The 15,536-nt window shown below is 43.7% G+C and overlaps 1 protein-coding gene across 1 annotated transcript in view; it reads right to left on the bottom strand.

Moving 5' to 3' along the window:
• MANF (mesencephalic astrocyte derived neurotrophic factor) overlaps positions 1-14,599 on the bottom strand; it is a 37,657-nt gene extending 23,058 nt beyond the window's left edge. The window contains exons 1-3 of the mRNA XM_069644101.1: positions 14,340-14,599; positions 8,763-8,890; positions 2,504-2,645 (exon numbers count right to left, since the gene is read on the bottom strand). Of these exons, the coding sequence (XP_069500202.1) occupies positions 2,504-2,645; positions 8,763-8,890; positions 14,340-14,433 (364 nt within the window). The 5' untranslated portion in view covers positions 14,434-14,599. The remainder of the gene's footprint in view (positions 1-2,503; positions 2,646-8,762; positions 8,891-14,339) is intronic.
• Between the last annotated feature and the right edge of the window lie 937 nt (positions 14,600-15,536).

Raw genomic sequence — 15,536 nt, 5'->3', positions numbered from 1 at the left:
AGAGGAGACTATTTTTGATATTAAATCGAAGGACTCTGCCGAAAAACTAGCAGTAGTCAGCCTTGATTCCTACTAGAGCTTTGGACTATCAAATGGGAGTTTGAATGGTTGGTGTTCGAAAGGATCGTCTAGGCTCACAGTTTACAGGATGGGTATTGATTTTATATGGAGGGGAAATCGACGTTGAAGGTTAAAGTCAATGCGGTCATCTCAACTCCTTGGCAGGTACACAGAAGGACCTGATAAGGGTGCCCACCATCGCCATTTACTTTTTTTCTGGTGATAGAACCATTGGTGAGGTTGGTTCGTAAGACACATGAGACAATGGGTTTGGTTAGAGGAGGGGAGACGGATTGTGTTTCACTGTATGAAGATGTGCTCCTTTATATCTCTGATCGAACAACTTAAAAAGACAGGTTTGGCCACGATTCGGGAACTCTTCAGTCCTGGGGGTAAATTATTCAAAATCTGCTATGTATACCATCCCTGCAGAGATAGGAATTAGCCTTTCACACTTGGAGCTTACCACTGAGGGATTTAAGTATCTTGGTAAGCGCTGACTCGCAACAGGTTTACCAAATGAATATGGAACAAGGGGTAACTGCATTTAGTACAACTACTGAGTTTGGGGTGAAATTCCCACTCTTGGTAATGGGGCGTGTGGCATACGTCAAAAGGATAGCTCTCACTCAGTTCTACATCTTTCAAGTGATGCCAATGCTCATACTGACAGAATTCTTTCCCACACTGAACAGAATACGGACTAAGCTGATTTGGAGGAGGTGGAGGGCGGATAGTCCAAGGATTGCCATGGCATCCTTACAGATACCTGCAGGCCATGGGGGTATTGGTGTTCCAAATGTTTTCGTTGTACTAGAAGGCAACTATGCTTCAAGATGTGGAACACTGGTTTGCCCAACCACAAGCAGATACAATAACTGAAATGGTAAAAGTAGAGTGTGCACCATGTCGGCTGCTTAAACTAGTTGGGGGCTGAGGTTAGAATTCTACATACAAGAGGCCACGCCAATAAGGATATGGTAGCAAACGGCAATACTTAAGGGGCAGAAACCTCTTCTTTCCAGATAAGAACCTTTCCTGCAACAGATCAGGTTACGCCTTTGGAAAGAAGGGCAAGTACAGTGTAGACAAATCAGGCATGGAGGCTCTGTATTTAGCAGATAGGGCAACAACATGGAAACTGCTGGGAGCATACAGTGAAGCAATGTCCACTGGGACTTCTACCTTGAAAGGGTAGACCCAATAAAATGCCAAATAAAGCAGCGCTGATTGGGTTAATGCTGACTAAGCACACAATAGCTATGGGGTGGAAATCTCCAAGCAAAATCTAATTTAAATTTATTTATTCTTTGGATTTATAATGGCTGGCTAAAGGATATAAGGAATTGGATAAAAGCAAAGCATGGATAGGGTTGTTACCCCAGAACATCTGAAGGGGGAGCCGACCAATACAATACCCGGCATGAAATAAGGGACCTACTCCAAGCCCGTTCTGACCCATGACCTCCCTAAAACAAATGCAGTGCGGCGCTGATTTATTAATTTTCTGCTCCCAATCCATTGGGGGCTCCCTACAAAGGAAGTGGGTACAACAAGAGGGAAGGCGGGTCTACCCTTGATCTGCGAGGTATGCTTTTAGGTGGGGAGAATGGATGATATGGCCATGGAAGGATTAGTTATGGTGTAAATATACCAGAGATGCTCTAGGAATATACTGATACAGCCTAGTTTGCTTTGAAACACAAAGATTCACACTATCTGATGTTGTACAGGACCGGTTTCTAAGAATGTAAAGGGGAAAGATGGGTGGTGGATCTGCACAAAGAACTGTAAGAGGTGAAGATCCTCCCCCAGAGTATCTGTGAAGACCCCAGAGTAGTTGAAATAGTTACCACAGTTGTACGTATGCCTAAGCATTGTTGTAATGGATTTGTACTGCATTTATTACGTAACTGTTGATATAAGATCCAATTGCTGCATGTATCTTCTAAAACAATACAAAGAATTTGAAGTTTAAGAAACAAATTCCTGAAACAAGGACTCAAAACTAACTAGATAAACTCATTTAACAACTATTGTTGCTTACGCAACTGTTCCATAATTAAATTACTTTCACGTCTGTCTTTTAACCAGACATGAAGGCCATCTTTAAAATCACTCAGTACTTTGAAAGTCTCGTCTTATTCCCCAAACCACACTGCAGTAGTTCCCTTCACGACTACTACCCATCCTACACAATAACTAGCATTTCCACCCACCCACCATGCCCCTTTAAGGAGGTCTTTAACCCCTTATGCGATCTAGCCTACTGCCCTCTTACCAACCACACTACAGACCGAACCACCCCCTTTGCAGAGCATGACAACCAACACAAAATGTAACACCTGCCAACCCAACATTACACAATCTGCACACACCCTTCCTACAAGACATGCTAAGCATTGCACTTGCAAACAAACTTATCTGCTGGTACAACACTCACCATATTTTAATTCGCAGATCTGACCATCTTGTTTCTTAAGCTTCTCACAGATTTTTTCAGCCGGGATGTGGTTACTCAGAGGCTTGGACACTTCGTTGGTGATTTTGGTAGCTGCATCAACAGTGGCACCAATGTAATAGCACTAAAAGGGACAAAAAAGTAATTTACTGATCCCAGAACAAAATAAGGTTGCACGAAAGTGGTGGGGGAGGGGAATGGAAAGGAGGTAAAGTCAGCCATTTACCTGCCTGACATAACTAGTTGCAAGGCTTGCTGAAATATACTTTATTGTATCTGAGCACACAAGCCAGATATTTGCTAGATCAAAATCATTTAAAAAAAATATAAAACAAAAAACACCACAATATCGCCAGGGGGCAAAATTTAAGTTGCAAGCTACAAGCCAAAACAAAAACATGTTTTTTTAAACTCGCCACCTCTGATCCATACATACACAGAGCACACCATTTCTTACTCGCCAAGAGGCAAAAAACACTCACCAATGGCTAGTGCAAGTTTTGTGCACCGAAATAACTAAATTCAAAGTGTGTACTCATTAAATATAAGAGAAGAAAATAAAGTTCTTTCTGTAGGTTTTCAGTTGTTAGAGAGACTACAATACTGCACCGCCCTGCCTTCCCCCAAATAAAGACCACGAATGAAGCCCTGTAGAGCAAGTGACTTGGTCCTACATTTGACACTTGGAGGAAGAGAGAAAAGGCATATGAATGAGGTAATTAAATGTGAAAAGTGGGTAGTTTGTAGTATGTATTTTGACAAGGAATTCTAGAAGGTAAAACAAGGACAAACTCAACTGATGGCTGGTTACCAACAGTACGTAACACCATTTTACAACATGGTATCATAATGCCTTTGCACACAATATGCAACATACTTCAAAAATACATTTTGTTGATGACAATGACCACTATGTCATCACTCACTTCATATCAGGTTTGTGATGCTGGTGCCCCCAATATATCTGGGAGAGCTGCACAAAAGCAAAGCAATGCCCATCAGGCATGCACGATTCCCGAGGGGAAAGGCAGCGTTTTTCTCAGGGATGCAGCCTCCTTTTCAATGGAAAGATGGGTGGCAGGTCGCTGCAATTATTAATGAGCCACCCCTCAGTATAACCAAACGCTTTGTGCTGAACAGGTTAATAGAATGATCAGGATAATTACATGAAAGCCTGTAATATCGGTAACAAAAGCCTGGAAATAATCTCACAGGCTAATTCCGACAACATAATTGATTAATAAGAAAATTAACGGCTCAGTAAACAGTTATTACGCTTCAGTTGTGACATCAGAACGCCTGCTTCTTGAGCCAACAGAGCAGAACTCTGTCATTTTAGCACTCAATTATAGACTTTTCAAGTAAAATAGTTTTCCGCTATACTTTTCAGGCAGGAGTTGACAAGGAACCGTTTGTGGTAGATGGCTGGAAGTTTTCGAATGAATCTTAACCTCTGGGCAATCCTCCAGACCATTGTTCTTCGCCTGACAAGCCATTACAAAAGGAGAAATACAATAGGCAAATCGGGTTTGGACCCAGGCATGTTTCTGCCTCATTGGGCAGAATCAGCGAGGAGCAGTTGGTGTCTAGGACCATCAGGCATGAGACCCACCTCTGGGCATACCCGTCCCACTCGGGGTGACTACTCCTAATGATATATTCTGGGAAATATGTATGTTGTGATGAGGAAACCATACCAGTAATTGTGATTCCATACTAGGAGAATCCTAAACCGGGGGAGGACAGAGAGACACTCGCTCACGTCTGCTGGGAAAAACCAAAGAGGGGGATTAAAGGGGAGGGGAGACTAGTATGCCAGCCGGGGAGTTCCCCAAGCCACGTACACTGAATCGGAGAGAGACGCAAGAATCTGGGAGTTACAAACTCGCAAGGGCAAGCAGAGAGCCCGAGAGCACAGAAGGGCCCGCTGAAGGTGGCAGCATGACCAGCCAGCAGTGTGGGAATCTAGCAGTTGCTTCAGCTTGGCAGAGTGATGGTACTGCGCCAGGGATGTGCCTCCACCGAAACTACCCCCGAACTGTGGATGAAATTGCCAGATGGCTCTTGCGTCCTTGAAGCCTGGGCCTGCTAGCTTGCCGCCCACACCAGAACGAGAGGAGAGCCTTGATCTGGTATGTAGAGGGGTCATTACAAAAATAGCCCCAACAAGTAAGCTGGGGAACGGCAACATTTTAATGTTTTGGAAGAGAAATGTGAATGTTCAGAAACAAACGGCTGTTACCGAGCAGATTGCAGTCATTAGAAGGAGGTTATAGGCCCTATGTGGATTGTCTGACTCGCAGGGTCACCCCAGCTGGGTCTCAGGAGCGCTCTTCGAGCCTTCGGAAATGGGGCAGACATTGTCTAAGGAGACAAGAATTATTGTATGAGATTTACTGGGTGCAAGTGCTGGTGGTCAGTGTTCAAGGTTCTGTCATTGTAAACCATCAAAGAACCCATCAGCTCAGCATCAGGCACACCAACCTATGGGGATACACAAGGCTCAATCCCCTTACCACTTTTCTTCAACATATACATTACCCCATTTAAAAACCTATCAAAGACATGGACTTGCTACAACTATGCAGATGAAATGCACATTATCTCCAAAATCAACACCACTGGATAGACAAAGCCCTTAACAAAGGCCTCACACAAATAAACCGACGGATAAGCAGCAACAGCCTCAAACTCAATCCAAACCAAATAGAAATCATAATCACGGCCAACAATTCCTCAAATCACAAGCACATACCATGGCCTACCAAAATTGGAAGCATCAAAAGTAGTTAATCTCAGGAGAATGACCTAACATTAGAACCCAAATCAATGCAGTATTGAAGAAATGCTTCTTTCTACACACAAACAGATACTACCCAGTCTCCGCTTCCCACACAAACGCTCAACATGTCAAGAATGGACTACAACAAAAGCATTTACCTTGGAATGCCAGAACACCTTAACAGAAAACTGCATCCGATGCAAGACGCAGCAGCATGACTACTGTTCAGACTAAATAGGAGAGCCATCACACCATCCCTACTCTCCACCGGCCAAAAGATTCTTTCAAATCACTCTGCATAACACGAACCAATCAATGGCCAGAGATCAACATTTCTGAAAATAAATCCCCCCCATCTAAAGACCTAAAAGAAGCCCTAGACCCAGTTATGACATAAGTTTTGAAGCCAAACAATGCTCGAAAATGAAATTCGGCCGAGCAGCCTTCTCATACATCTCAAGAAAACTCTGAACTCACTTCCCAAGGAAATACGCACAATAGAAGAACATCTGCCATTCAGGAAATTACCAAAAACCTGATTCTTAACTTGCTAACCTAAAAAACAAACCACACTCTAAGAGCGACATCAAACCATAAACGAAGACACTCTGGATCTTGGAATCGCCTTTTTAGCTTCTGGATCAACTCAAACAGGGCAGGCAAAGCCAAAGAAAACAATGTTGCTAACCGCTGCATAAGAAATCAGTCTAAACCAAACAATCTACTCCATATAAGGATCTCGCCATTCCAACCCTCAGCCCTACTAAAACTCAATTTCCCTGCAGACACACAGCACACTTACCAAACAAGTTCCACACAACTATCACAGCACCAAATTTAAATGATCATACAGCAAAACCCACACCTCCTCTCACTCATTCACAACATAACCAGACTGCAACATTACATCACAATCACATGAAACACCAGAACACCCACCCACCCATACCATCTAGAAGCAAACTATCACAGAGCGAGTGGTTTTTCGAAACTGAAACTACCAACAGATCAAAAGCACTCTAGCCTTTCCGCTCCTCCCAATAACAAAACTGCCCACCCTCCTGCCCCTCCCCCCCCCCATTTCCTTTCATATCCGTCAGGCCACCTTGATACCATGAAAATGGCAGCGGTGCGCAGTATAAAAATCGTATTAAAATAACATAACCCAAGAGTTGGGGGTTTTTAGGACTCAAACTCAGCGTGTGGCCCATCCCCTCCTGTAATATTTAACGTTTGTTGCAGGCTGCATCAACTCTTCTCCTCACAGCGGATCTGGGGGTGGGCAATGCGATGGTCCCTTCCTGGTCTGATGGGAAAGGATACGCACCCGTAGGCAGGTCACATGGGAAGAAGCTACCCATTTTTCGTATGTTTTTGTGCATAAGAGTACAGACACTCCTGGTTTTGATACAAGGCAGGACTAAGGATGTGGCGAACACTAGCGCCAAGATCCGGAAGCTTCACTGAAATTCCAGTTAGTCTTCTCCAGCTATGCATGTTCACCTTTCTGGTACGTATTCAAATTGATTAGTCATGGTTTTGCACTTTTGCAGACCACTCCTGGATATATGCATTTCTTGCTGCATACCTCAATAAATTAGTGGAGTAATACGTGTCTGATATCAAGGCATTAATAAGTTTACATAAATGGATTTAGCAAACAAACTTATTTGATTAAGAATGGTTTACTAATGTTTTTAATGGCAACAGAAGTTATTTGTACCCAAGGCATAAAATAACGAATACAGCATTTTTGTGTACCACTGAAGATAGATATCAGTGAAGTGGACGCCTATACAATGTAAAGGGCAGTTGCATTTATGGACACAAACCACCAGTTGCAACTAAATGGATCTATGTAGCTGGGTGCAGTCGGTGTTGCACAGGACAACATCCCATATACTGTATGCTTGACCCATCATTTGCTTCATAAATCCAAACGTTCAAGGTTAAAGGTAAGTAATAGCCTGAGACTAATAACATAGTACGGTGTTGCAGCAGGTAGTATAATGGTCATCTTCAGGTGGAAACAATGGCCCTCGTCTGCAATTGATACCAACTGTTTTCAATTGAGCGTTAAATACCGGTTTCTGGAGAGGGCAGGGCCGCCAGCCAGGTAAGCACAAGTGAAGCTTTCCAGTTCTGTGCATCCATGAAAGCAGCATTTATCACTATAGGCCCTCGGGAGCTGCAATCCGGGTGCTGTTTTTAAGAGAACCAGACTTTGCACAATTCATGCTTCCCTTAAAAAGTAACTACACACCTACGCGATTGGAAATAACTACTTTCAGGACCTGCAGGTGGTCAGGTGGTGCACAGGTGAGTGGACAGGGGGTTAGAGATGTGGCATTCCAGTGAAGACTCGGCCTGGGGCACCGCCTCAAGGGAAAGGGTGAAGGCTGGACAGAAGCAAAGCTGGCCAGTATGAAATTAGGACAGTAACTTGCGATCCTGGCTTCTGGATTGGCCAGTTCCCTCCCCCAGGTGCTTATATAATGCATTCATAAATAGTAGAGCAAAGCAAACTATGGAGGCTAGCTACAGTGTATGCTATTGTTGCAGATCTGTCTATGTGCAGGCTGGATGAAACTATTGATCACTACTTTGCGTAAACATCTCGTTAGCTTTGTGTAATAGTTATGTTAAAGGAAATAAAGTAACAGATTAAGCAGGGCAGATGGCGCAGCAGGCAGAAATCTTGATAAACTAGGTAAAACATCATGTTGCTGTGTAATATGCACATTTCAAAAGTATGCACTTGTCAATATGATGCGCCTTCCCAACAAAATGGGATCTATATACACTAAACCTTACTGAAAAACATGGAAACAATGCAGTGTTTTACTATGGCAAAACAGGCATAATTTTTTTTTTAATTTTTTGGAATGTAATTGCAGAACTACCTTAAAAAATAAAAGTTAACACATACTGGTCTTTGCCAAAGAGGATACAGTTTGCTTAATAAAAAGTATTATTCCAATGATTTCTGGTTTGCAATTATTTGAAAAAGGAAGAACTTTTGTTGTCTAGCACTCCCAAGTCATTCCAGTGAATAGAGAAAAAAGGGTGGAGTGTCCCGAGAGCAAGAGGAATGCATGCCAAGCTGTGCTTTCACTGAACAGGTCAATATAAAAAGCTAGCTGTGCCACACTTTAATTAGCAAATCTGAACACTTCCATAGCAATTTGCTATGCAACACCGCTAATTGTATTCCTTGAATATTAATAAAGGACAACTTCTCATTATGCGCTCAAAGGGAAGGACAGGGATGAGGAAGGCTGAGATATTGCCCCAATTACTTTCAGAAACTAAGTACAGCATGCCTTGCTACATAAAATCACTAGGGGCTTGAGAACACAACAAACTTCAAGTGCCTGCACCCAAATGTTAGTCTAGTAAAAATCGGCCTAGGCTTCCCAAATGAACATTAAATTAAGTTTACAGCTGGGCAGTACTCACCAGTCTGTTTTCTTTCCCTTTAGCTTCGTTGCAAGCTTTCAGAAGCTCTTTCTCAATACTGGCTGAGGTGAACTCCACATCTTTATCCTTCAGGGACTGATAGAACCTCGTCAGGAAAGAGACACATACTGTCAAGGAAAGCAAAAGAAAAAGTAATCAGCACTTCTCTCCGCACAATACGCCTCAGAACACAAACCAGTGAGCTAGTAAAAATAATGTTGGCGTTCAGAACAGATGGCAATTAATTTATAGTTGGATTTTGTGTTATTCTTATGTGTGCTAGTTAAAATAATTTTACATGGGAAAAGCATCAAATCACCTGCATTGTATGCATTACTTGCTAAACAATACGAATTCTCCATTACATGGATAAACCTACATACATACATATACATGTGTCAGCAGTATATTACATTAAACATGTATCAAATTCAACTTGAATATTTATTATCCCAATTCAACAAGCAAATACACTGTTCACCCCTTTCTAGTTATAACATAAGCTTAATTTCTTTAAATCACAAATCTCATTAACTGAATACCCTGCCAAATTCGTTAGGCTGTCAGCACTATACGCACTGACGATTCGCAATACAGGGCGAAACCAGGTATGAAGTTGGTTGTCCGGACAGCCTTGCAAACTGTCCGTATAGGGATGATTAAGCTATGTAAATATTAGCATTGCCCAAGACAAAGGCAATTTCCTGGAGAGAAAAAAAAATTAAAAAAATTAATAAAAAGTTGCATTTTGGGATAATTAGCATACCCACAATGCCTTGCTGATGTGGCTTGTAACTGGAGATGAACTTCCAGCAATGGCCACTAGGTGGCATTCCGAAATGTGTGACTTGGCTCAAATGGACTGACTATCTTACTTTCACATTTTAGGTGAAAGTTTTTTTTCTTCCTTCAAGCCTTTTTAATCCCACCATAACTTTTGGGGAGCGTGTGGGAGGGTGTTGTACACGCACACAAAAATTGAAGTTGCAAGCTACTAGCCAGCCATAAAAGTCTCTTGCCACCTCAATGTTATAGACACAGCACACCATTCTTGCTCACCAAGAGTCAAATATCACTAGCCAATATATATTTTTTCACTGTAGATATGGTGCAGTTGAGACGCTCAGATTTAATGCTACAAAAAAATAAAATATTAATCTGCAGATGTGGGACGCCATGGCCGGTTTAAGTCGGCATGCTCCCGTGGATATCCACCATAATGCCATTTTGGATGTCATTGCGAATCCCTTCTCTTACAATATGTACCTTCTCATGGGCTTTGCAACAGGAATATGCAGAGTTAAGATGGTCATGACTACCCACATCCGGTGAATTTCAAGGGATTTGCTGTGTTAAATCTGTAGCTTAAAGATTTTTCTGAGAATTGTAAGAGTTTTGTTATATCGGTTTTTTGGCCCACTAGCCATGGCCAGTGGCTATGTCCACTGTACATGTTCCCCCACTAGGTTTCTTTTGGACCCACAAGGTGTCCCCTGCATTTGGCCGTGGCCACTAAACATGTTTTAGGCTCAATGGCCAGGGCCGGACCACTAGCCATGGCCTTCAGACGTGCCCACTTTCCAAATTTCAGCATTTGGTTCCTTAAAGTAACCCAGTACCCATACCCTTCAGCCACAATCATTACCCCCCACCTCATTGTAGCTGTAAAATACCCCTTTTTTGTATTAAGCTAATTTTGCAACTTTTAAAATTTTCCATAACCGGGATTATATTTGCATTGTACAACAAATAGCCCTGGTTATCTGTAAATGCCTGCAAACTGCCACAGTTATTTTCATTTGATGCACTTTCAACCCAGATCCGATTTTCTACTATAACCCAGGTTATGCGAAAACGTTTGAGCTCTGAACTTAATCCCCAGCCTAATACCCCCAACTTCACACAGTGTACTCTTTCCCCCTCCCACCTCTAACCGGATGTCATTTCATTCTTTTCCCACCTCCAAATGGCATTTTTTCCACTTCTCGTTTTCATTTCTGAAAGCATCGCTGAGGCATTCTCAGACAAATCTGTACCTATAATTTGGGAGAATGGGCACCCCATTAGCCATCAAATATTTTAACAACTACTGGACGGAATAAACCAAGACCTCTCCCGAAAATAGAGTCAAACGCTTCATGTCCAATCTGTTTCATACCTGGTCCAATTCTGTCCAGCGTTTTTGGGACTTCACTCGCCTGCCGCCCCCTCCTCCATGGGGAAATGAAATGGGGGTAGGCTGAAAACAGCATTTTTTTTTCACTTTTGTAATAACCGTTTTATGTTTTAACAAATCTTTCCCAGCATTTCCAGTCAGACGGTGACAGCATTGTTGTTTGCAAAATATCAGCCAAATCCATCATGCACAACTCCATTTTTGGGTTTCCTATGGAACTGGATACTCAACTTAGTGCATGGAGCATATATAGGTAAGTAGCAATATATACATTTTTTTACAACCCAAACTATTTGTAACCAATTATGGTAAACAAAAAACACGTTATCATACAGGGACTCTTCACATCACGCCGCTCTATGGAAGAGGTCTTTTTTGGATGAACATGCCATTTACACCACTGGTATGAAGACATTGCTCGAGCAGTATAGACTTCATAGAAGGAGTAGACTTCTTTCATTACTTTGTAGAGCATTAGCCGGATGTTAGGGTGTAAGATAAACAGATATACGATATACCCGTCTGGATCCATGCTTGGTAGCTGCTGGTGTCAAGTTTTGTTTTTTCTAGGCTACTAGCAGGGGCCTAAAACGATGCGTGCAATTGTAAGCCATGCATCCAATACATAACTGGCCAATATTTACCACAACTGAAAAAGATCGGTTTTGTTTCAAATACCATGGATGCACTCTTAAAATCAGATAAACCTAAAAGAACAGCCAATTGTACCAATGATGTCTGAACATACAAATATCAGTGCATGGACAACGGGAGGAGGGGGCGCAGCTGGAGGACCGACAGCTGCAACTTTCTTCCTGCAAAGGCCAAGTACAAAGAGGAGAGACCAGACAGACCATAGACCATGCAATGGTCTTATGGCAAAAGCCAATGGAGAGCAAGATGCACAACTCCTCCTCAGCGTCCCAATTAAGGACAAATGTGTGTAGAACAGACTGCACTCTAGGGGAAGAGGAGATAATGCTACTGCTGCTTGCTTATGTTTCCAATGTAGAACTCAGAATATATCCCAGCCACATATGCATGCAGCCTTGTATGTCATAATACACCCTCTCCTCAATGCCTATTTGCGGCCACAAGTACAGGCTTGCGTGCCCAGGGACAGCCCCATCCCTCAAAGCAACGAATCGCCACTAGTAAGTGATACAACATTCAATAGACCCATTAGGCCTCTCTTATGTCTCAACTACCAATTAAAACGTATGGTTAACACTTACAACACACAAAATTAATTATTTTGAATAAATCCACTTTTGTCGGGAAGAAAACAGACCTATAATGCCAACAATCTGCAAGAATCACATGAACAACGACGAAAGCCGATATCAGACGTAGCCAGCTCCACTTTCTAGAGACATTAGTGGAAGCATTACGCCTTCATGAGCATCTTAATTGGAAAGTTGTTTGAATAGGGACTTAAACCCTCCCCATGGTGTGGTAACTCGGTAGAATAAGTTAAATCTAAATATTTCAAATGCGAGTGGTGGTACTTCGCTTATGTCCACCATCATAGCTAGAAACTACTCAGCAAGTCCTCCACAGCGGATTTACGGAGCAGAAAGTAGGTTTATGAATACAGAGTGAAACAATGTCAGGTCAAAATAAATACTTTCGAGCAGGAACTAATATCACCTGACCCACATGACCCAGTAATCAGGCGATACCTATGGGGGTGGGGGGAATTAACCAGTATGCATCATGCAGCAAATTCCCAAATGAGGCGCAAAATATAATATTGTGTCTGTTATGTAGGATACATTAAGCTTTTAATACAGACATCCCACAACACTTAAGTCACACAGATTTGTATGGCACTACTTGGCCTGGAGAGAAAAGTAGCTGCTGGTGGCAAGCTAACCAAGCTCCTTTGAAGCCGGAGCTAAATATCTGCAAGTACCTTTTATCCCAGCAATATCCATTATGCTTCTTGTGCGTGATCGCGCCCTTTCTTGGAAACACTCATCTTGAATGCCAGTGTAGTCCTGGCTATATGCAGCACCTCTGCCTGTGGGGGCCAAAACGGACAGGAATGCCGAACCTGCAGAAGACTGCTGCGTGCCTCATGCCAGGTAGGCTTGGAGACATATTTCATAGAAAATAGTATGCGGCCTCACATCATGGAGGTGCAAGAGCTCTTCAGATCAGATAAGTACATAAACTGGGGTGGCGAGGTGGCAGGGGGGCATAAGATCTCTAGTACCAGGTGGTCAGGCATAGCTGGAAGATGCCTTGTACTAAGGGGATTAGGGAGGCAGGTGAGGGTCACCTCAGGTGTTCTTGGTAGGTTCACTTACATTACGTGGTCAAAGCAAGAAGTGCAAAGTGTCTCCTATTGCAAACATGAGGGAAATACGGTTTGTCGGGGCAGAAAGGAGGGGACAGGGACAAGCAGCATGCCTGCATATTTCACGCCTTAAATCCAGGCCAATACTCTAAATGCAAATAGGAAGCAACAAATACACGTCAGTGTGTCCCTTTAAGCGACTTGTACTAATTCGTTTATTGAATAGCAGCACATGATTTAACATTCATAACACGCCTGTACACGTTACACAACACATATCTCTGCAAAAGACCCGCCACTGCTGTCAATATGTAGACTGCATGTATCTAAAGCTTCACATCTAATTGTAGCAACAAGGAAAGCAATATGCCTATTAAACATTAAAACGTATGTGTACTTCTCTCAAAACACAAACAGGAAAGGCAAATTGTTTTACTCCAAAAAACATCCCTTAATCCCATCTTCCCAAAATAAGGGTCAAAACAAACGTCATCTCAAACTCTTATCTGAAGCTTCGATTGGGGGTGGAGGTCGTCTGTCATGACCCACGAAGACGGAAGAGGTTCCGTCGTGGCAGATGTGATAAGGGAGGCATGACGAGGATGGAGGTCAGTCGCGGCAGACACGAGAGGGGGGGGGCAGAGATCTGTTGTGGCAGGCCGGACGAGGGCCGGAGTCCGTCATGGCAGGCAGGACGGACGAGAGAGCGGGCGCAGTGGCAGACAGGACGAGAGAGCAGGCAGAGGGGGTCTATCGTGGCAGGGATGTGGGTCTGTCGCGGCAGGTGCGATTGGAAGGAGGGGGGTAACTAGCCATAAGAGGGATTGTGTACAGGGTCTCTAGAGTTGAAATTTGGAGTTGCCTCTCGTAGAAGGTAAGCTTGTGAGGAGTCTCACAACAGGTAAGTCTGGATCTGCCGAGAGCTAGGAATGGGTGACTGTGAATGACTGTGTGTGGGGGTGTTGAAGGCCTCCCGCAGGCGAACACCGAGGTAGGGGGGTTCTATGGGAAACGATGCAGTTGGATCCCATCAAGGATGGGGGGGGGGGGAGGAGGAGACAACGCACCGCACTTTCCAGCATGCATTGCCGCCGCTCACCTTCGCAGTCTCCCGTCCTCAGCGCGCAGTCTCCTTCAGGCACCAGAGTCAACAGAGCGGGCAGCAGGGCCACTATCCACCGTAGGTTCACCATCTTGCTAAACGCATTCACACCTGCCGCAAAGTGAAACTCTACGCCGGCTTCGGAATCCTCAACATCCACGCAGGCCACACCACCCGCCCTCGGCGTAAACTACCATTGGGTGCCGTCACCAGACAGCTACACGATCTGCTCACCGATTGGTTGACGTATTCAGGATACTCCACGACACGCTCTCAGATTGGCAAGTTTTGGACACCGGCTGTCGAGTCCGGGCTTCGTTGTCGCGTAGTGGTTGGACGAGGAGAGAAGCATTTCGAAAACTAGACAGTGTGCGAGGATGGGGCACATTTCTGAAAGGGGCCATAATGGACCAGGCAAACGTCAAGTTTTAAATTTAACGCTCTTGTCTTTACAACGCTGAGGCTCCTGTCCTGCCTCGTCACCTCTTTGGCGCCATTAGGTTCCAATTGGACGAGAGAAGAAAGCATTACCATTGGTACTACTTGCTCGCAGAGACGTGAGTGGAAGGCCGTGAAAGCTGCAGACTCAAATAACAATACTAACATACCAATGCAAGTCCTTGCCATTTGAAGTCTACACATTTGGAGAGGGCCCATGGGGAGAGGAGAAGCTGCGGTTATTAACAACGTGAGAATTTCTATATTGAAGGATGTCCCCTCGACACTGTTAGTTTTCTTATCCTTATCCTTTTATCATGCTGCCCAAGCCTGGCAGAAGATTTGATAAAAGGCTCAGAAAACAGTTGGTCCAGTGCTCTTCCACAGGTGCTAATATATAATGCAATCATAATCATAGAGTAAAACGACCTCTGGAGGCAAACTACAGTGTATGGTAGTGCAGTAGATCTATAGATGTACAGACTGGAAGGATCTATTGATCACTACTTTGCATAAACTTCTAGTTATTTTTTTTTTAAATTCTTTATTTTCATTTTAAAAATAGCACATTGTTACCAGCCACAACACCTTAAGAGGTGGTACCGCCCACAAGGGGTTGGACTGGTGACGCACGGTTGGGGGCAGTTCGGGGGAAGGTGCGGTTGGCGCCAGTTACCGTTATGAGAGAATAAAGAAGGTTGGAATTATCCCTCCGGCTGCGTGTCCTCCTTAAGGCCCAATCTCTAGCAACACACA

This window comes from Ambystoma mexicanum, chromosome 2p (assembly GCF_040938575.1).
Source record: "Ambystoma mexicanum isolate Mex_15411 chromosome 2p, UKY_AmexF1_1, whole genome shotgun sequence".
Classification (NCBI taxonomy): domain Eukaryota; kingdom Metazoa; phylum Chordata; class Amphibia; order Caudata; family Ambystomatidae; genus Ambystoma; species Ambystoma mexicanum.
This window is presented reverse-complemented; position numbering and strand designations above follow the sequence as displayed.